The 21677-nt window shown below is 44.6% G+C and overlaps 1 protein-coding gene across 1 annotated transcript in view; it reads right to left on the bottom strand.

Annotated features, from left to right (window-relative positions):
- The window catches only part of LOC137368865 (nipped-B-like protein), a 693066-nt gene that overhangs the window by 455166 nt on the left and 216223 nt on the right, over window positions 1-21677 (bottom strand). The window contains exon 9 of the mRNA XM_068029073.1: window positions 4946-5560. Coding sequence (XP_067885174.1) covers window positions 4946-5560 — 615 coding nt within the window. The remainder of the gene's footprint in view (window positions 1-4945; window positions 5561-21677) is intronic.

The following is a 21677-nucleotide window of genomic DNA, read 5'->3' as shown; positions in this document are numbered from 1 at the left end:
GGGTTGCTGGAGCTGTGAGGCTGCGGTGCTAAACCACTGCACCGCCCATAGCGACCATAACTCTAAGATTTAAGGTAGTTATGGAAAGGGACAAAGATGGACCGGAAATAAAGGTTCTGAATTGGGGGAAGGGCCGATTTCAATATGATAAAACAGAATCTGGCCAAAGTGGACTGGGAGCAGCTACTTGTTAGGAAAGTCTACATCAGACCAGTGGGAGTCATTCAAAAAGGAAATAGTGAGAGTTCAAGGCCAACATGTTGCCGTAAAGATGAAGGGTAGGACCAACAAGTCCAGGAACCCTGGATGTCAAGGGATATAGAGGATTGGATAAGGAAAAAAAAGGAGGCTTATGGCAGATTCTGAGCAATGAAAACAGCAGCGGCACTAGAGGAGTATAGCAAGTGTAGGTGGGGTACTTAAAGTAATTAGGAGAGCAAAGAGGGGACATGAAAAAACAATGCAAGCAAGAAACATGAAAATCCTAAGGCGTTTTGTAAGTATATTAAGGGCAAGAGAATAACCAGGGAAAGAGTAGGGCCCATTAGGGACCAAAGTGGCAAATGTGTGCGAAGTCGGAGGACATAGATGAGGTTTTAAATGATTATTTTTCATCTGTGTTCACTATGGAGAAGGACAATGTAGGTGTAGAGATCAGGGAGGGGGATTGTGATATACTTGAACATATTAGTATTGAAAGGAGGAAGTATTAGCTGTTTTAGCGGGCTTAGAAAGTGGAAAAAATCCCGACGCCCAGATGAGATGTATCCCAAGCTGTTATGTGAGGCAAAGGAGGAGATAGCAGGGCTCTGACACAAATTTTCAATCCTCTATGGCCACAGCAGAGGTACCAAAGGACTGGAGGACAGCGAATGTGGTAACATTATTCAAGAAGGGTAGCAGGGATACACCAAGTAATTACAGGCCAGTGAGTCGAACGTCAGTGGTAGGGAACCTATTGGAAAAAATTCTGAGGGACAGGGTTAATCTCCACTTGGAGAGGCAGTGATTAATCAGGGATAGTCAGCATGGCTTTGTCAGGTGGAGATCGTGTCTTACTAACTTGATTGAATTTTTCGAGGTGCTGACTAGATGTGCCGATGAAAGTACAGCAGTTACATGGACTTCAGTAAAGCATTTGATAAGGTCCCACATGGGAGATTGGTTAAGAAAGTAAGAGCCCATGGGATCCAGGGCAATTTGGCAAATTGGATCTCAAATTGACTTAGTGGCAGGAGGCAGAGGGGTGATGGTCGAGGGTTGTTTCTGCAAGTGGAAAGCCTGTGACTAGCGGTATACCACAGGGATCGGTGCTGGGATCCTTGTTGTTTGTAAGTATTACATTAATGATTTAGACATGAATATAGGAGGAATGATCTATAAGTTCGCAGATGACACGAAAATGGTGGAGTCGTAAATAGTGAGAAGGAAGCCTTAGATTAAAGGACGATATAGACGGGCTGGTAAAATGGGCAGAGCAGTGACAAATGGAAATTAATCCTGAGAAGTGTGAGGTGATGCAATTTGGGAGGACTAACAAGGCAAGGGAATATACAATGGATGGAAGGAACCCAAGAAGTACAGAGGGTCAGCGGGACCGTGGTGTACTTGTCCACAGATCACTGAAGGCAGCAGCACAGTAGATAAAGGTGGTTAGGAAGGCATATGGGATACTTGCCTTTATTAGCAGAGGATAGAAGATAAGAGCAGGGAGATTATGATGGAGCTGTATAAAACACTAGTTAGGCCACAGCTGGAGTACTGTGTACAGTTCTGGGAACCACACTATAGGAAGGATGTGATTGCATTGGAGAGGGTGCAGAGGAGATTCACCAGGATGTTGCCTGGGCTGGAGCATTTCAGCTATGAAGAGAGACTGAAAAGGCGAGGGTTGTTTTCCCAGGAGCAGAGACTGCTGAGAGGGGACCTGATTGAGGTATACAAAATTATGAGGGGCATTGATGGGTTAGATAGGAAGAAACCTTTTCCCTTAGTGGAGGGGTCAATAACCAGTGAGCATAGATTTCAACTAAGGGGCAGGGGGTTTCGAGGGGATTTGCGGAAATAATTGGAATCTGGAATGCACTGCCTGAAGAGGTGGTAGAGGCAGGTACCCTGACAACAATTAGAAAGTATTTAGATGAGTACTTGAAACACAGTCGCATACAAGGCCACGGGCCAAGTGCTGGAAAATGGGATTAGCATAGTTAGGTGCTTGATGGCTGGCACAGACACGATGGGCCGAAGGGCCTGTTTCTGTGCTGTATAACTCTATGACTCTATAAGACAGAATCTAACCAGCGCCCCTTGGCATTTCAATGGCATTACCATTGAATACCCTATTATCAACATCCTGGGGGTGACCATTGACCAGAAACTGAACTGGACGACAAGAGCAGGTCAGAGGCTAGGAATTCTGTGGCAAGTAACTCACCTCCCGTCTCCGCAGTGCCTGTCCACCATTTACAAGGCACAAGCTAGAAACGTGATGGAATACTCTCCTCTCGCCTGGGTGGAGCTCCAACAACACGCAAGAAGCTCGACGCCAAGGACAAAGCAACCCCTTGACTGGCACCCAATTCACTCCATCACCACCGATGCACAGTGGTAGCAGTGTGTACCACCTACGAGATGCACTGCAGCAGCTCACCACAGTTCCTTAGACAGCACCTTCCAAACCTGTAACCTCTACCACCAAGAAGGACGAGGGCATGGGGACACGACCACCTGCAAGTTCCTCTCCAAGTCACACACCATCCTGACTCGAACTATATCGCCATTCCTTCACTGTCACTGGGTTAAAATCCTGTAACTCCCTTCCTAACAGCACTGTGGGTGACACCCCAAGGACTGCAGCAGTTCACCACCACCTGCTGTAGAGCAATTAGGGATGGGCAATAAATGCTGGCCTAGCCAGCGACACCCACATCCCACGAATAAGTTTTTAAAAAAAATTTACTCAGCTTCTCATCATTAGACGACCTTCTCACCCCGGGAGCCAATCTGGTGAATCTTCGCTGTACCACCTCCTAAGCAAGTATACAATTCAGTAGATATGGAGTCTAAAACTGTGTGCAGTACTCCAGGTGTGGTCTCAACAAGGCTCTGTACAATTTTAGCAGGACTTCCTTGTTCACGTACTCCAGGTCCCTTGCAACAAACTCCAACATGCCATTTTCCTTCCTAATTGCTTGCTGTACCTGCATGCTGATGGAGAACCATTTCACTTTGCACTATCCTATTAACATAAGCAGTGATATTCAGTCGCAAGGAGTGAACACATTTAACATAAAATGATCCTTATACATGTAATCTATGATCTAAGATGTAAAATAATGCCTCAAACTAACAGTACTGTTCTTTAAACAACTGCTCAGTTTCAAATTGCTCATTAAACCATGCGCTGTTCAGTTTCATCAGTACAGCTTGCTTCCTTCTGATAGGATAGACTTAACAAAGCAAAGGGTCTGAATCTCACCCAATAATGCTCAATCTAAGACATAATCCAGTCGAACCATCAGCATTATTTTGGCTCCACAATGCCAAGTGCAGATTCAGGATGAGGAAGTTCAGAACTCTGAGTTTTAGTGTACGACTCAGCAGCTGTCAGTTGGACCTACTTTAATTAGGCAAACGGAAAATGACCACAGGTCTGAAACCAGTCCAAGGACAGAGTTAAGTCACTTTTCAGATAGCTGTCGGCTTACATAAAAATAATCACAAAAATGCACATTCCACCAGATGTACACATCAAAGGTTACATTGTTTTGAAGACCAGAAGTTCAAATTCTGGAAGTTATAAACTTCTCTAGAACAGAACATTAACAGCTATATAAGTTTGCACTGAACAAATGACTAAGAGGGTTGGATTCAAAGCAAGCTTGATTGTCTGGATCCAAGTAATCATGAGTTCACAGCAGAAATGCTCATTTCCTATCAAACCCAGAATAAAGGTGCTGATAAATGAAGCACACAAAACCACAAGAATACCCAACTGTGGGCAACCACGATTTGTACAAAAAAAAGTTTATTAATTCACTACAATATCAGGAGCGGCTTCTGTGCCAAGTGGAACTTTAGCGTTCAACCTAGAGAACAGGAATGAAGTACAGCCAAGAACAAAGCCAGCAGACAAGGTCTGAATTAAGTTACAACCAGCTCTCTCTCCCCCAACAGCGCCCCAGTGCTTTGCATGTGTCAAATCTCACCGGAAATCCTAGTTGTTTGGCACTGTTGCACCATGTCACCAGTTCTATCATCCTTTTGCAAATGGCACAGGCTTATGCAGGAATTCATAAAGTGACAGCTCCTGCAGCGTAACATGATGTGCTGTGTTAGACAGTAGAGAACAGGCCAAGATAATGTGCTTTCCATCAGATGCTTGCATCATGTCATGAAATAACCGAAACTAGCAGAGCAACTTATGGAAGTTTGTTCTGGATTTTTATAAAATAAGACTTAACAGTAGGTGTGCAGCTTTGTACTGAACAGAGGAGTGGAATCTTTGCAATGTTCAGTATAAATTTCAGTTGTCTCCAAGAAGCTGTGCACTTCAAAATAAAGAAAAACCTTTTGTCTCGACAAAAAAAAACTCCAGCGATTTTGTAAAGATAATGCATCTGTAAGAACAAAATTCAAATTCTGCATTCCTTAATTAGTGCCAGTCCAATTCAAAAAGCTTGAACATGAGTCTGACCTGTGGGAGGCTTCCCAAAGCCACCAGCAACTGTAGTCACTCACAAAAGCAGAAATAGGACCTCAGAGCAGCTGGCTACAGCAGCAAAGACAACAAGTTCCTTGCCAGGCTCCTCCATAATTGGTGAGCAAAACTTTTGTTGAGGGTGGAAAAGGTGAAAATGGAAGGAGAGAGGGTAGAGGAACTTTAAAGCTCATTTTTCCTTATTATAAACTTCACAAGATTCTCTTTCACACATCAAAATCTCACCTTTATCCTGTACCTCCTTGGAAAATCTCTCTCTCTCCATGGCAGACTCTCGTTCTATCCGTTCAATCTCTGCTAAAGCATCCAATTCTACCTCATTGTATGGTGTCATAGTCTGCTGTTGTGATTGTTGCTGCAGTGGCTGTGACTGTGCTGTTTTCACTGTTCCAACTGCAGCATTCTGTTGTAAGACAGTGACCTGCTGTGCTTGAAGGAAGGCCTGCTCCTGTTGAGGCACACACTGAGCAGAAACATTCACTGAGCCATGGATATCATTAGGAGTCCCTGGCTGTTTGGCAGTCTGTTCTGGAAACTGCACATTGTTCATTTCTGCCTCATTCTCTGTACTGCTGTCCATGTTTGGGAGCATATCATCCTGCTGATCTCGAACTCGAGTCAGCCTCAAGGTGAGCTTTGTACAGTCCTTAGATGGAGAGCTGACAATGTCATACATAGCAGTCTTATCTGCCTGTTCTTTTTCCTCCTTGGTGAGCTTAGCCTTTTTATTTTTCTTCTTGCTTCCCATCCTGTCTGGGGAGTCCAGCAGAATATCAGGTGGGGCATCTCTGGGTGAGGTGTAAGGAGGCGGCGACTGCAAGATCAGAGGCGGCCTGGATGCTGTCAGCACAAAAAAGGTAGAGTTCAAATCCAGTGCATGGACTGCAGGGTACAAAACTTCTAAACAGCATTTTAACTTGTATGAAATATCGTCACTGCATCATCCAATAGCTTTACAAGTATAATTCTGCAAACTCCCAGTCATCAATATTCTAAGATTTTTTTAAAAAGTACCCCTGTTACAAACTCAGCTGACAATCTGAGCGCCTATCCTATTAAACAACAAATTCATGGCAAGCCAGACTGGCAAGGACAATTAATAACCATGGAAAATAAAGTGAGGTGACAGAAAAGGTTATTCATCAAAATAACCTTCAATACAAAAATGCGTGGGTTTTGTGCCTGACCAGCTGAATAAGGACAAAGTCTGAAGATACCACGCCCCCCCCGACCCCCGTCAGTGGATGCCCCCTCCCTATATTAATCATCCTAAATACACTTTAGAATGTGAACTCTAGAAAGTGAGCACAGGTCATCTACCTCTGTGACTGGCTGACCTGGATGATCCATTTGCAATGTTCTGCTCCTCAAGGGAATCTTTACCAAGAATACTGGCAAGATTCACCACGTGAAGTAGTCCTGTGAAGCAGCAGAATGAGTGAAAACAGCTGAAGAGGACACACAAAGAAAATCATCAAGAAAGGGGAATGTAGTAGTTGTGGCTAGTAGACCAAATGTGTGAAGCGATACATTTAATACGATCCTTCTCAGACATATAATTGCAATAAAGACAGAATTTCCAAACTGGAATGATGATCGGCTTTAATGAAGACAAAGCTCTGAATAGGAATCAAGTGAGATTTCCAAAATATCACACTGAATACCAAATTTCTAAAGTGCAGGTCTACTTCTAGTCAAGGTGTGTTCTTTTAACACTTCTCTCAATTCTCAGGTGCTCAGAGCTCAATTATCTAAGTACAAGGCAGACATATATTCCTGCACATCAAAACAGGATTAACCAACAGGCATTATATACATACCAAGGAGTTGGTATAAGGAGGCGATTGCCAAGTCAAAGGGAAGTACTTTGTACTGAATGTACTTACCAGTAATAGTAAATTTAAGAATTCAGCTATGACTTTGTTGATGATAGAAAAGGTGCCTCCTTTAGAAAGATACAAATGCCAACTAATCCTTTACTTCAGCTCATGAAGATCACTTTGAATTTGTTCTCGTATCTCAGGTCAAACACTGTGCAATTTCAATGCTGAAAGCAGCAATAATAGAAATTCCTTCCTGTGAATCGGTAAATGGCATGTTCAAAAGTGATTCACTCACTCACGTCCAGTTGCTGAGCATCTTTATTCCTGTAAACAAGGGCGTGTTGCTATCCCCAGTGCCTGGGAATCTGAGGCAATGGCAGTCCATTACCCAAAAAATGAGTCAAAGGCAGCCAGTGTTGTTCTGCTGAGAAAGCAGGCTCATGCTAATTCAGAATAGCAGCTGCAGTCCACTTGGGACAAACTTGTTGATTATGCTGAAAACAGGTAACTGCTTGGATCAAGGCAACAGACACAGATACCTTTGAAAACAAGGCAATACACATTTCTTAAAACTTTCCAATGGAGTTAAGGCTCTTACCCCAAAAGGAACTTGACCTGCTCTTGAACTAAATTTAAGTGTGAATTGTCTTTCAGGAAAGGAAGCTAGTCCATTCCTCCTGACAGAACATATGCTGATTTGAAATCTGACAGAAAGCTGTACAGCACATCTCTGGTTGATCAATGATCAGAAAGGAAACAAGGACTGAGCACCTCCCACACTATCAGTTACAGTGGCATTACAGGTTGCATTAAAAAGGAATTTAACAACTGCAACTTCGAATTACAAATGGACTGTTACTAAGGTTCCTAGGTAATACAGGAAGGTATAAGAATGCAACACTATCTCCTCCCACAAGAGGTGCCATAAGCATTCATGTATGCTTCATTATCTGCTGGACACTGCATTTTACGACTTGGGAAGAAATCAACAATCCAATACACCCTCTAAGACACAACAAGGAAGTGGTGATAACAGCATTCAATCCCCCAAGGAAATTTGGAAAAAAATTCATTAATCCAGTAAGAACAGAAGCGCTGAGATCAGGAGTAGTCCATACGGCTTCGAGTCTGCACTGCTGTTCAATAAGATCATTGCTGATCTGATAGTGGAGTTAACTCCACTTTCCGGTCTGTTCCCCATAACCCTCGACTCCCCTATGGTTCACAACCTTGAATATATGGGTTTTTGTATTCGTTCACAAGAACACAAGAAATAGGAGAAGTAGACCATATGACCCATCGAGCCTGCTCCACCATTCAACACGATCACGGTTGATCTTGGGCTTCAATTCCATTTTCTTGACTGTTGCCCATATCCCTTGATTCCCAGCGACACCAAAAATCCGTCTATTCCAGCCTTAAATCTATTCAATGATGGAGCATCCACAACCCTCTGGGGTACAGAATTCCAAAGACTCACAACCCTTTAAGTGAAGTAATTTCTCCTCATCTCAGTCCTGAATAATCAGTCCCTTAACCTGAGACAGTGTCCCCGTGTTCGAGATTCCCTGACCAGTGGGAACAATCTCTCTGTTTCTACCCTATCAAGCCCTTTCAGAATCTTGTATGTCTCAATTAGATCGTCTCTCATTCTTCTAAACTCCAGAGAAGATAGGGCCATGAGATCCTCTCATCATAGGACAACCCCCTCATCCCAGGGACCAATTTAGTAAATCTTCGCTGCACTGCCTCCAGTGCAAGTATATCCTTTCTTAAATGTGGAGATCTAAAGGGCACACAGTATTCCCGGTGCGGGCTCACCAAAGCTCTGTACAATTTTAGTAAGACTTCTTTATTCCGGTACTCCAATCCCCTTGCAATAAAGGCCAACATGCCATTTGCCTTCCTAATAGCCTGCTGCATCTGCATGTTAACTTTGTGCGTTTCTTGTACGAGTATCCCCAAGTCTCTCTGAACATCAGCACTTAGCAGTTTCACACCTTTGAAACAATATTCTGCTTTTCTATTTTTATGACCAAAGTGAACAACTTCACACTTCCCTACATTATACTCCATTTGCCGTCTTGTTGCCCACTCACTTAACCTGTCGATATCTCATGGGAAGTGAACGTTGGCGGCAAGATCAGCAATTATTGCCCATCCCTACTTGCCCTCAAAAAGGTCATAGATAGTGTCAGAGTTATACAGCACAGAAACAGGCCCTACAGCCCATCGTGTCTGTGTCAGCCATCAAGCACCTAACTATTCTAATCCGATTTTCCAGCACTTGGCCCGTAGCCTTGGATGCTATGGCGTTTCAAGTGCTCATCTAAATACTTCTTAAATGTGAGGGTTCCAGCCTCTACCACCTCTTCAGGCAGTGCGTTCCAGATTCCAACCACACTCTGGGTGAAACAACTTTTCCTCAAATCCCCTCTAAACCCCCTGCACCTTGCCTTTATATCTATGACCCCTGGTTATTGACCCTTCCACTAAGGGAAAAAATTTCTTCCTATGTAACCTATCAATGCCCCTCATAATTTTGCATACCTCAATCATATCTCCCCTCAGCCTTCTCTGCTCCAAGGAAAACCACCCCAGCCTTTTCAGTCTCTCTTCATAGCTGACATACTCCAGCCCAGGCAACATCCTGGCGAATCACCTCTGCACCCTCTCCAATGCAATCACATCCTTCCTGTAGTGCGGTGCCCAGAACTGTACACAGTACTCCAGCTATGGCCTTACCAGCGTTTTATACAGCTCCTTCATAACCTCCCTGCTCTTGTATTCTATGCCGCGCTAATAAAGGCAAGTATCCCATATGCTTTCCTAACCAAGGTGGTGAGCCACCTTCTTGAACCACTGCAGTCCATGTGGTATAGGTACACCCACAGTGCTATTAGGAAGGGAGTTCCAGGATTTTGACCGAGCGACAGTGAAGGAACAACGATAGAATTTCAAGTTAGGATAGCCAACTCCTGCTCCTAATTCATATGTTCGTAGGGGTTCGTTGGAGGGAAACTTGGTGGTGTTCCCATGTGCGTGTTGCCCTTGGCCTTCTCAGTGTTGGAGGTCACAAGTTTGGAAGATACTGTCGAAGGAGCCTTGGCAAGTTGCTGCAGTGCATCTTGTACACAGTACACACTGCTGCTCACTGTGTACTGCTGATGAAGGGAGCAGACGGGGTGCCGTTTATGCGGGCTGCTTTGTCCTGGATGGTGTCGAGCTTGTGAGTATTGTTGGAGCTACATTCATCCAGGCAAGTGGCGAGCATTCCATCACACTCCAGCCTTGTGCCTTGCAGATGGTGGACAGGCTTTGGGGAGTCAGGAGGAGGCGAGCTACTTGATGCAGGATTTTTAAAAAATATTTGTTCCTGGGATGTGGGCATCGCAGGCTCGGTCAGCATTTATTGCCCATCCCTAATTGTTCGAGAAGGTGGTGTGAGCTGCCTTCTTGAACCGCTGCAGTCTATGTGGGGTAGGTACACCTACACCTGAGGAAGGGATTTCCCAGCCTCTGACCTTCCTTTGTAGTCACAGTATTTATGTGACTAATCCAGTTAAATTTCTGGTCAATAGTAACCCCCAGGATGTTGATGGTGCGGGAACTCAGCGATGGTAATGCCAATGAATGTCAAGGGAAACGGTTAGATTCTTTCTTATTGGAGATAGTCACTGTCTGGCACTTGTAGAATCATAGAAAGTTTAAGGCACAGAAAGAGGCCACTTGGCCCATTGTGTCTGTGCCGGCTGAAAAACAATCCACCTATGCTAATCCCACCTTCCAGCATCTGGTCCGTAGCCCAACAGGTTACAGCACTTAAGGTGCATATCCAGACTCCGTTTGAATGAGTTGAGGGTCTCTGCCTCAGCTACCCTCTCAGGCAATGAGTTCCAGATCACCGCCCTCTGGGTGAAAAAGTTTTTCCTCATCTCCTCTCTACTTTTTCTATCAATCACTTTAAATCTATGCCCCCTTGTCACTGACCTCTCTGCAGTAGACCCTTCACCTCCACTCTATCCAGGCCCCTCAAAATTTTGTACATTTCAATCAGATCTCCCCTCAGCCTTCTCTGTTCCAAAGAGAACAACCCCAGCCTAACCAATCTTTCCTCATAGCTGCATTTTTCCAGTCCTGGCAACATCCTCGTAAATCTCCTCTGTACCCTCTCTAGTGCAATTACATCCTTTCTGTAATGAGGTGACCAGAACTGCAGAGTGCTCAAATTGTGGCCTAACCAATGAGTGATACAGTTCCAGCATAACCTCCCTGCTCTTATATTCTACACCTCAGCTAATAAAGGAAAGGGTTCCATATGCCTTCTTACCTACCTTATCGACCTGTCCTACTACCTTCAGGGATCTGTGGACATTCACTCCAAGGTCCTTCACTTCATCTACACTTCTCAGTATTTTCCCATTAATCGCGTATTCCTTTGCCTTATTTGACCTCCCCAAATATATCACCTCATACCTCTCCAAGTTGAATTCCATTTGCCACATTTCTAACCATCTGACCACACCATCAATATCTTCCTACAGCCGATAGCTATCCTCCTCGCTATCTACCACACGGCCAATCTTTGGGTCGTCTGCAAACTTCTTGATCATGCCTCATACATTTACATCCAAATCATTAATATAAACCACAAAAAGCAGGGGTCTCAGTACTGAGCCATGCGGAACACCACTGGAAACAGCCCTCCAGTCGCTAAAACAGCCGGCAACAATTACCCTTTGTTTCCCGCCACTGAGAAAATTTGGAAATCCACCTTGTAGCATTTCCCCGGATCCCATGGTTTTTTAAAAATTAAATTTATTAATTTTTCTATTATTGGCATAAATGTTACTTAAATACATTCAATGACCCAGCATCCACAGCACTCTTCAGGGTAGAGAATTCCAAAGATTAATGGCCCTCAAAGAAGAAATCCCTCCTCATCTGTTTTAAATGGGCGACCTTTTATTCTGAAACTATGCCCCCTAGTTCTACATTGCCACCATGAGGGAAACATCCTCTCACAGCATCTATCCTGTCAAGCCCCTTCAGAATCTTATGTGCTTCAATAAAATCACCTCTCACTCTTCAAAAGTCCAATGGAGTATAGGCCCACCCTCCTCAACCTTTCCTCAGAGGATAACCCCTCCATTCCAGGAATCAATCCAGTGAACCTTCTCTGAACTGCCTCGAATGAAAGTATATCCCTCCTTAAATAAAATGGCCAAAACAGTACGCAGTACTCTAGGTGAGATCTCACCAATGCTCTGTACAGTTGTAGCAAGAGTACCCTAGTTTTATACTCCATCTCCCTTGCAATGAAGGCCAACAACTCATTTGCCTTCATAATTACTTGATGTACCTACATGCCTACTTTGTGTTTCATGCAAGAGGACACCCAGACCCTTCTGTATCACAGCATTCAGTAGTCTTTCTCTAATTAAATATTTTGCTTTTCTATTCTTCCTACCAAAGTGAATAAACCTCACATTTTCCCACATTATATTCCATCTGCCAAATTTCTGTCCAATCACAACCTATCTACATCCCTTTGCAGACTCTTTTGTGTCCTCCTCACAACTTGCTTTCCCACCTATCTTTGTATCAGCAGCAAATTTGGCTACAATACACTCAGTCCTTTCATTCATGTCATTAACATAGATTGTAAACCGTTGGCGCCCTGACACTGATCCTTGTGGCTCCCCATTAGTTAGTTTGAACACCTGATCACCCATTTATCCTGACTGTTTTCTGTTAGTTAGCCAACTATTTATCCATGCTAATGCTACTCCCAACACCATGAGCTCTTATGTACCAACCTTCGATGTGGTACCTTAATATCTATTGAAAATCCAAATACACTACATCTACTGCATCTCCCTTATCCACCCTGCTCATTACATCCTCAAAGAGCTTTATAAATTTGCCAAACAGTATTTTCATGTTGACTCTGCTTGATACTATGATTCTCTAAATGTCCTATTTCTTCAGTAATGGATTCCAGCATTTTCCCAATGACAGATGTTAGGCTAATTGGTCTATAGTTTCCCGCTTTCTGTCTTCCATCCTTTCTTGAGAGGAGTTTTCCAGTCAGAGAGTCTGCTGGGACTTTCAGAATCTAGTGCATTTTGAAAGATTGCAAACAATGCATCCACTATCTATTGCAGTCACTTCTCTTAAGGCCCTAGGAAACAGGCCATCAGGTCCAGGGAACCCGTAACATAGAACAGTACAGCACAGTACATGCCCTTCGGCCCACGATGTTGTGCCGAACCTTTAACCTACTCTAAGATCAAACTAACTACCTACCCTTCATTCTACTATCATCCATGTACCTATCCAAGAGTCGCTTAAATGCCCCTAATGTATCTGCTTCTATTACCACCGCTGGCAGTGCATTCCACGCACCCACCACTCTCTGTGTAAAGAACCTACCTCTGACATCTCCCCGAAACCTTCCTCCAATCACCTTAAAATTATGCCCCCTGATGATAGCCCTTTCCACCCTGGGAAAAAGTCTCTGGCTATCCACTCTATCTATGCCTCTCATCATCTTGTACACCTCTATCAAGTCACCTCTCATCCTTCTTCGCTCCAATGAGAAAAGCCCCAGCTCCCTCAATCTTCCTTCATAAGACATGCCCTCCAGTCCAGGCAGCATCCTGGTAAATCTCCTCTGCACCCTCTCTAAAGCTTCCACGTCCTTCCTATAATGAGGCGACCAGAACTGAACACAATATTCCAAGTGTGGTCTAACCAGGGCCTTATGGAGCTGCAGCATAACCTCGCGGCTCTTAAACTCAATCCCCCTGTTAATGAAAGCCAACACACCATACGCCTTCTTAACAACCCTAACAACTTGGGTGGCAACTTTGAGCGATCTATGGACATGGACCCCAAGATCCCTCTGTTCCTCCACACTACCAAGAATCCTGTCTTTAAGCTGGTATTCTACATTCAAATTCGACCTTCCAAAATGAATCACTTCACACTTTTCCAGGTTGAACTCCATCTGCCACTTCTCAGCCCAGCTCTGCATCCTGTCAACGCCCCGTTGCAACCTACAACAGCCTTCCACACTATCCACAACTCCAGCAACCTTTGTGTCATCGGCAAACTTGCTAACCCAGCCTTCCACTTCCTCATCCAAGTCATTTATAAAAATCACAAAGAGCAGAGGTCCCAGAACAGATCCCTGCGGAACACCACTGGTCACCGAGCTCCAGGCTGAATACTTTCCATCTACTACCACCCAGTCTTCTATGGGCCAGCCAACTTTGTATCCAGACAGCCAACTTTCCCTGTATCCCATGCCTCCTTACTTTCTGAATGAGCCTACCATGGGGAACCTTATCAAACGCCTTGCTAAAATCCATATACACCACATCCACTGCTCTTCCTTCATCAATGTGTTTTGTCACATCTTCAAAGAATTCAATAAGGCTCGTGAGGCATGACCTGCCCCTCACAAAGCCATGCTGACTGTCTCTAATCAAACCATGCTTTTCCAAATAATCATAAATCCTGTCTCTCAGAATCCTCTCCAATAATTTGCCCACTACTAACGTAAGACTGACTGGTCTATAATTCCCAGGGTTATCCCTATTCCCTTTCTTGAACCCTTTAGTCCCATTAGTTTGCCCAATACTACTTCTCCAGCGATAATAGTTTCCAGTTCCTCCCTCCCTTTTGTCCCCTGATTTTCTATTATTGGGCTGCTTCTAACGTGAGGACAGATACAAAATACTTATTCAAAGTCTCTGCCATTTCCTTATTTTCCATTAATTGCCAGTCTCTTCCTCCAACGTAGAAAATAGGAGTAGGCCATTCGGCCCTTCAAGCCTGCTCTTTCATTCATTATGATCAAGGTTGATCATCCAACTCAGTAGCCTGTTCCCGCTTTCGCCCCATATCCTTTGATCCCTTTAGATCCAAGAGCAAGATCTAACTCCTTCTTGAAAACATACAATGTTTTGGCCTCAACTGCTTCCTGTGCTAGCGAATTCCACAGACTCACCACTCTCTGGGTGAAGAAATTTCTCCTCATCTCAGTCCTGAAAGGTTTACCCCATATCCTTAGACTATGACCCCTGGTTCTGGACTCCCCCACCATCAGGAACATCCTTCCTGCATCTACCCTGTCAAGTCCTGTTAGAATTTTATAGGTTTCTATGAGATTCCCCCCTCACTCTTCTGAACTCCAGCAAATATAATCCTAACCAACTCAACCTCTCCTCATACGTCAGTCCCACCATCCCAGGAATCAGTCTGGTAAACCTTCGCTGCACTCCCTCTATAGCAAGAACATCATTCCTCAGACAAGGAGACCAAAACTGCACACAATATTCCAGGTGTGGCCTCACCAAGACCCCAGCAAGACATCCCTGCTCCACTACTCGAATCCTCTCGCTATGAAGCCCAACATACCATTTGCCTTTTTTATCGCCTGTTGCACCTGCATGCTTACCTTCAGCGACTTGTGTACGAGAACACTCAGGTCACGCTGCATATTCCCCTCTCTCAGTTTATAGCCGTTCAGATAATAATCTGCCTTCCTGTTTTTGCTACCAAAGTGGATAACCTCACATTTATCCACATTATACTGCATTATACTAAGGGATCAATGTTGAGCTCCTCTCTTCCATTTTATATTTTTTTATTCGTTCGGGAGATGTGGGCATCACTGGCTAGGACAGCATTTAATGCCCATCCCTAATTGCCCTTGAGAAGGTGGTGGCGAGCTGCCTTCTTGAACTGCATTTGGTACACCAACAGCGTTGCAGTTTGATACAAATGAGTGGCTTGCAAGGCCATTTCAGGGCAGTTAAGAGTCATTACTGTGGGTCTGGAGTCACACATAGGCCAGACCCGGTAAGGACGGCATATTTATTTCCCCAAAGGATATTAGTGAATCAGATGGGTTTTTACAACAATCGACAATGGTTTCATGGTCATCACTAGACTGGTCTTTTAATTCCAGATTTATTAATTGAATTCAAATTCCACCATCTGCTGTGGTGGAATCCCATCAATTATTCACTTTTGTTACGAATGTTGTGTGCATTCAGATTAAGACCCTATTTGCTTATGCTTGCATGCTCTGTTCCTTTCGGTCATACTCTGGCTATAATTACCCATATCACTACCCAACACTGTTGCCTTGTCCTTTCTCTTTGAATTTCTAAATTTCCCCTCATTTGAACTCTTTCCCCCACCATTAGTTTAAAGCCCCATCTGCAGCCCCAGGTATAGTTCGCCAGGACATGCGTCATACCACGGTTCAGGTGAAATCTGTCCCAATGGAATAGCTCCCTCTTTCCCCAATACTGCTGCCAGTGCCCCATGAAGTGAAACCCATTTCTCCCGTACCAAACTTTAAGACACACATTCAATTGTCTGGCCTTATTGATTTGATTCTAATTTGCTTGTAGCTCAGGTAGTAATCCAGAGATTATTACCTTAGTGGTTCTGCTTTTTAATTTAGTCCCTAGCTGCTTCTAACTCTCTGAGCAGAACCTCTTTCTTAGTCCTAACTATGCTTTGGGGCCTCCATGGACCACGACAACTGGATCTTTTCCTGCCCATTCTCCAAACTCAAGGAGATATTCCTTAACCACGGCACCAGTCAGACAACGCAACCTTTGCGATTCACACTCTCTACTACAAAGAACAGTATTATACCCCAAACTATACTGTCCCCTTCCACGACTACATCCCTTTTTATGCCCCCAACTTCAATAGCCCCCTTCTAATACTTGTAAGCAGACAAGGACCGACATGGTCAGAACTTCTTGGGTAGGTCATGAAAGGCCAAACTGACAGGAGGAACCCAGTACTCATCTGCTGCTGGAGATTGAAGAATGTGGAGGATATGAAAACCATCTGTGGAAGCCAGCAGGCTCGGGACTTTGGCTTATATGCATCAGCTTTTTTTCTGGAGTGAGGGAACGCCCAAGTAAAAATGGATGCTGAAGAAGAGACTTGAAATGAGACTGCACAAAAATGTTTTTTTAAAACAAGTCCTGAAGATAGAAATTTCAGAGAGCAGCATTTCAACCAGCAAGGTGGAAACATCAGATTCATCATTAGATTTGTCTTGCATCAGAAGTGCAACTAAGGCAAGATTCATTGAGAATTTTTTTCTCTGAGGTTCGCGAGTCTTTGGATTCTCTTCCTCAAAAGGCGATGGAAGCAGAGACTTTGAATATTTTTAAGGCAGAGGGAGATAGATTCTTGATAAGCAAGGGAGTGGAAGGTTATCGACGGTAAGTGGAAATGTGGAGCAATCAGTTCAACCATGAATTTATTGAATGGCGGAGCAGGCTCAAAGGGCTGCTCCAATTCATATGTTGATATGTATGTTCATGCATCAGACTTACAATCTTCCAGTCAGATGAGCAGGTACAGATTTAACACACAAGTGTCTGAACTGATGATTTAATCCAAATCAGAACATGCTTGCAGTTTCTGTAATCTCAGTTCAGCACGTACTCAGGCAACGTTTCCGCTAATTTCCCTTCACTGTGCTTGCAGCGTTTGTTGCACCATGCAGTTCCTTTAAGGTTGCCACGCAGCTACACATGTACACATCTTAAGAGGACTCAACGCCAACTCACGGACACTTCTTCCTACCTCCCTCTGGACCATGACCCCACCACCGAAAATCAAGCCACCGTCGAAAGGACCGTCACTGACCTCATCTCCTCTGGAGATCTTCCCTCGACAGCTTCCAACCTCATAGTCCAACCCCGGACAGCCCGCTTCTACCTCCTTCCCAAAATCCACAAATGGGACTGTCCCGGCAGACCCATTGTGTCAGCCTGCTCCTGCCCCACTGAACTTATTTCTTCCCATCTAGACTCTATCTTTTCTCACCTGGTCCAGTCTCTTCCCACCTATATCCGTGACTCTTCTGACGCCCTACGTCATTTTGACAATTTCCAGTTTCCTGGTCCCAACCGCCTCCTCTTCACTATGGACGTCCAATCGCTCTACACCTCCATCCCCCACCAGGATGGTTTGAGGGCTCTCCGCTTCTTCCTGGAACAGAGGCCCAACCAGTCCCCATCCACCACCATCCTTCTCCGCCTGGCTGAACTTGTTCTCACATTGAACAACTTCTCCTTCAACTCCACGCACTTCCTTCAAGTAAAAGGTGTCGCTATGGGTACCTGCATGGGTTCTAGTTATGCCTGTCTTTTTGTGGGATATGTCGAGCATTCTTTGTACCAGTCCTACTCAGGCCCCCTCCCCCAACTCTTTTTCCGGTACATCGATGACTGTATCGGTGCAGTTTCCTGCTCCCGCCCCGAACTGGAAAACTTTATCAACTTTGCTTCCAATTTCCACCCTTCCCTCACCTTTACATGGTCCATCTCTGACACTTCCCTTCCCTTCCTCGACTTCTCTGTCTCCATCTCTGGAGATAGGTTGTCTACTAATATCCATTATAAGCCCACCGACTCCCACAGCTACCTCGACGACACTTCTTCACACCCTACCTCCTGTAAGGACTCTATTCCATTCTCCCAGTTTCTCCGTCTCCGACGCATCTGCTCTGATGATGCTACCTTCCATGACGGTGCTTCTGATATGACCTCCTTTTTCCTCAACCGAGGATTTCTCCCCACTGTGGTTGACAGGGCCCTCAACCATGTCCGGCCCATTCCCCGCATCTCTACCCTCACCCCTTCCCCTCCCTCCCAGAACAGTGACAGGGTTCCCCTTGTCCTCACTTTTCACCCCATCAGCCTCCATATCCAAAGGATCATCCTCCGCCATTTCCGCCACCTCCAGCGTGATGCCACTACCAAACGCATCTTCCCCTCCCTTCCCCTGTCAGCATTCCGAAGGGATCGTTCCCTCCGCGACACCCTGGTCCACTCCTCCATTACCCCCACCACCTCGTCCCCGTCCCATGGCACCTTCCCCTGCAATCGCAGGAGGTGTAATACCTGCCCATTTACCTCCTCTCTCCTCACTACCCCAGGCCCCAAACACTCCTTTCAGGTGAAGCAGCGATTTACTTGTACTTCTTTCAATGTAGTATACTGTATTCGCTGCTCAGTGTGGTCTCCTCTACATTGGGGAGACCAAGTGCAGACTGGGTGACCGCTTTGCGTAACATCTCCGCTCAGTCCGCAAGCAGGACCCTGAGCTTCCGGTTGCTTGCCATTTCAACACTCCCCCTTGCTCTCATCTCTGTCCTGGGATTGCTGCAGTGTTCCAGTGAACATCAACGCAAGCTCAAGGAACAGCACCTCATCTACCGATTAGGCACCCTACAGCCTGCCGGACTGAACATTGAGTTCAATAATTTCAGAGCATGACAGCCCCCCATTTTACTTTCATTTTTAGTTATTTTTTTCTTCCTTTTTTTTAAACATTCTTTTTTACATTTTTTACAATCTTTTTTTTGCATTTAGTTCATTTCATCTTAGTTTGTTCAGTTAGCTTACCCACTGTTGTTTTTCAAGTTTGCACTTGCTGCTGTTCAATATTCAGTGTATTAACAGCTAATCTGTACTAATGCTTTGTCTTTCAACACACCATTAACATATTGTTTGCCTTTGCTCCGTGACCTTTTGGTCAGCTATGTGGCCTGGTCCAATCTAGACCTCCTTTGTTATCTCTTGCCCCACCCCCACCTCACTTGCTTATAACCTGTGACTTTTCTAATATTTGTCAGTTCCAATGAAGGGTCACTGACCCGAAACGTTAACTCTGCTTCTCTTTCCACAGATGCTGCCAGACCTGCTGAGTGGTTCCAGCATTTCTTGTTTTTATTTCAGATTTCCAGCATCCGCAGTATTTTGTTTTTACTTAAGAGGACCGTTTCCTGTGCAAGGCATGTTTTTCCCCTGCGTGGCAAGTTCTGGACTGTTGCATGGCCGCGCACCCATGCAGTTTAGAGGGAACATTACTCTCGGGGTCAGTAAATTAAACTTAGTCTGTAATAGTAACTGATGGAAATCACAATTATTGAGCTGGCAACTACCTCATGCAAAATAAGAGCTTTATAAATTTGATTAAACAAAGATTTTCAACAAAGAGCACCCCGGTTTTTATAGTTCCATCTTTGTGAATATTATTTACACAAAGTGAAATCACCTCAAATTAAAGTCACAAATCAATTAATGTAATAAGTTATGATCCAAACTGTTTGCATACATAGAACCATAGAAAAGCTACAGCACTGAAAGAGGTCATTCAGCCCATCGTGTCTGCACCTGCTGAAAAGACTCGCCGCCCATTCTAATCCCACCTTCCAGCATCTGGTCCGTAGCTTTGCAGGTTACAGCACTTCAGGTGCAGGTACCTTTTACATGAGTTAAGGGTTTCTGCCTCCACCACCGATCCGGGCAGTGAACAGTGAATTCCTGACACCCACCACCCTCTAATCCTTCCACCAATCATCCTAAATCTGTGCCCCCTGGTAACTGACCTCTCTGCTAGGGGAAACAGGTCCTTCCTGTCTACTCTGTCTAGGCCCCTCATAATTTTGTACACCTCAATTCACCCCTCAGCCTCCTCCGTTCTAAGGAAAACAATTCTAGCCTGTTCAAACTGTCTTCATAGCTGCAACTTTCAAGCCCTGGCAACATTCTTGTAAATCTCCTCTGTACTCTTTCCAGAGAAATTATGTCCTTCCTGTAATGTGGTGACCAGAACTGTATGCAATACTCCAGCTGTGGCCGGACCAGCGTTTTATGCAGTTCCAGCATTTACATCCATGCTTTTGTATTCTATACCTCAGCCAACAAAGGAAAGCATTCTATATGACTTCTTCACCACTTTATCTACCTGTCCTGCCACCTTCAGGGACCTGTGGACATGCACTTCAAGGTCTCTCACTTCGTCTACCCCTCTCAATATAGTCCCGTTTATTGTGTATTCCCTTGCTTTATAAGCCCACCCCAAATGCATTACCTCAAACTCCTCCCGATTGAATTCCATTTGCAACTTTTCCACTCCCTCAAACAAACCATTGATATAATTCTGGAGTCTACAGCTATCCTCTTCAAGCTCACCTACACGCCCAATTTTTGCGTCATCTGCAAATTTCCCAATCATGCCTCCCACATTTAAGTCTAAAGCATTAATATATACCACAAACAGCAAGGGACCCAACACTCAGCCCTATGGAACGCCACTGGAAACAGTCTTCCATTCATAAAAACATCCATCAATCATTACCCTTTGTTTCCTGTCACAGATAATTTTAGATCCAACTCGCCAAATTCCGCTGCATCCCATGGGCTTTTACTTTTCTGACCAGTCTGCCATGTGGGACCTTGTCAAATGCCTCACTAAAATTAGTGTAGACAACATCCACTGCACTACCCTCATCAATCCCCCTTGTTACTTCCTCAACAAATTCAATTAAGTTAGTAAGACATGAGCTTGCCTTAACAAATCCATGCTGACTATCCCTGATTAATCCATGCCTTTCTTAAGTGGCAGTTTATCCTATCTTTCAGGATTGGTTGTAATAATTGCCCAGGTCACCGAGGTCAGACTGACCAGCCTATAATTATTTGGCCTATCCCTCACACCCTTTTAAACAATGTTGGGTGTCTTGCAAAGCATTAAGGCAGATAAGTCCCCAGGGCCTGATGGGATCTACCCCAGAATACTAAGGGAGGCAAGGGAAGAAATTGCTGGGGCCTTGACAGAAATCTTTGCATCCTCATTGGCTATAGGTGAGGTCCCAGAGGACTGGAGAATAGCCAATGTTGTTCCTTTGTTTAAGAAGGGTAGCAAGGATAATCCAGGAAATTATAGGCCAGTGAGCCTTACATCAGTGGTAGGGAAATTATTAGAGAGGATTCTTCGGGACAGGATTTACTCCCATTTGGAAACAAACTTATTAGCGAGCAGCAGCATGGTTTTGTGAAGGGGAGGTCGTGTCTCACTAATTTGATTGAGTTTTTTGAGGAAGTGACAAAGATGATTGATGAAGGAAGGGCAGTGGATGTTATCTATATGGACTTTAGTAAAGCCTTTGACAAGGTCCCTCATGGCAGACTGGTACAAAAGGTGAAGTCACACGGGATCGGAGGTGAGCTGGCAAGATGGATACAGAACTGACTCAGTCATCGAAGACAGAGGGTAGCAGTGGAAGGGTGCTTTTC

This window comes from Heterodontus francisci, chromosome 4 (assembly GCF_036365525.1).
Source record: "Heterodontus francisci isolate sHetFra1 chromosome 4, sHetFra1.hap1, whole genome shotgun sequence".
In the NCBI taxonomy this organism is placed as follows: domain Eukaryota; kingdom Metazoa; phylum Chordata; class Chondrichthyes; order Heterodontiformes; family Heterodontidae; genus Heterodontus; species Heterodontus francisci.
This window is presented reverse-complemented; position numbering and strand designations above follow the sequence as displayed.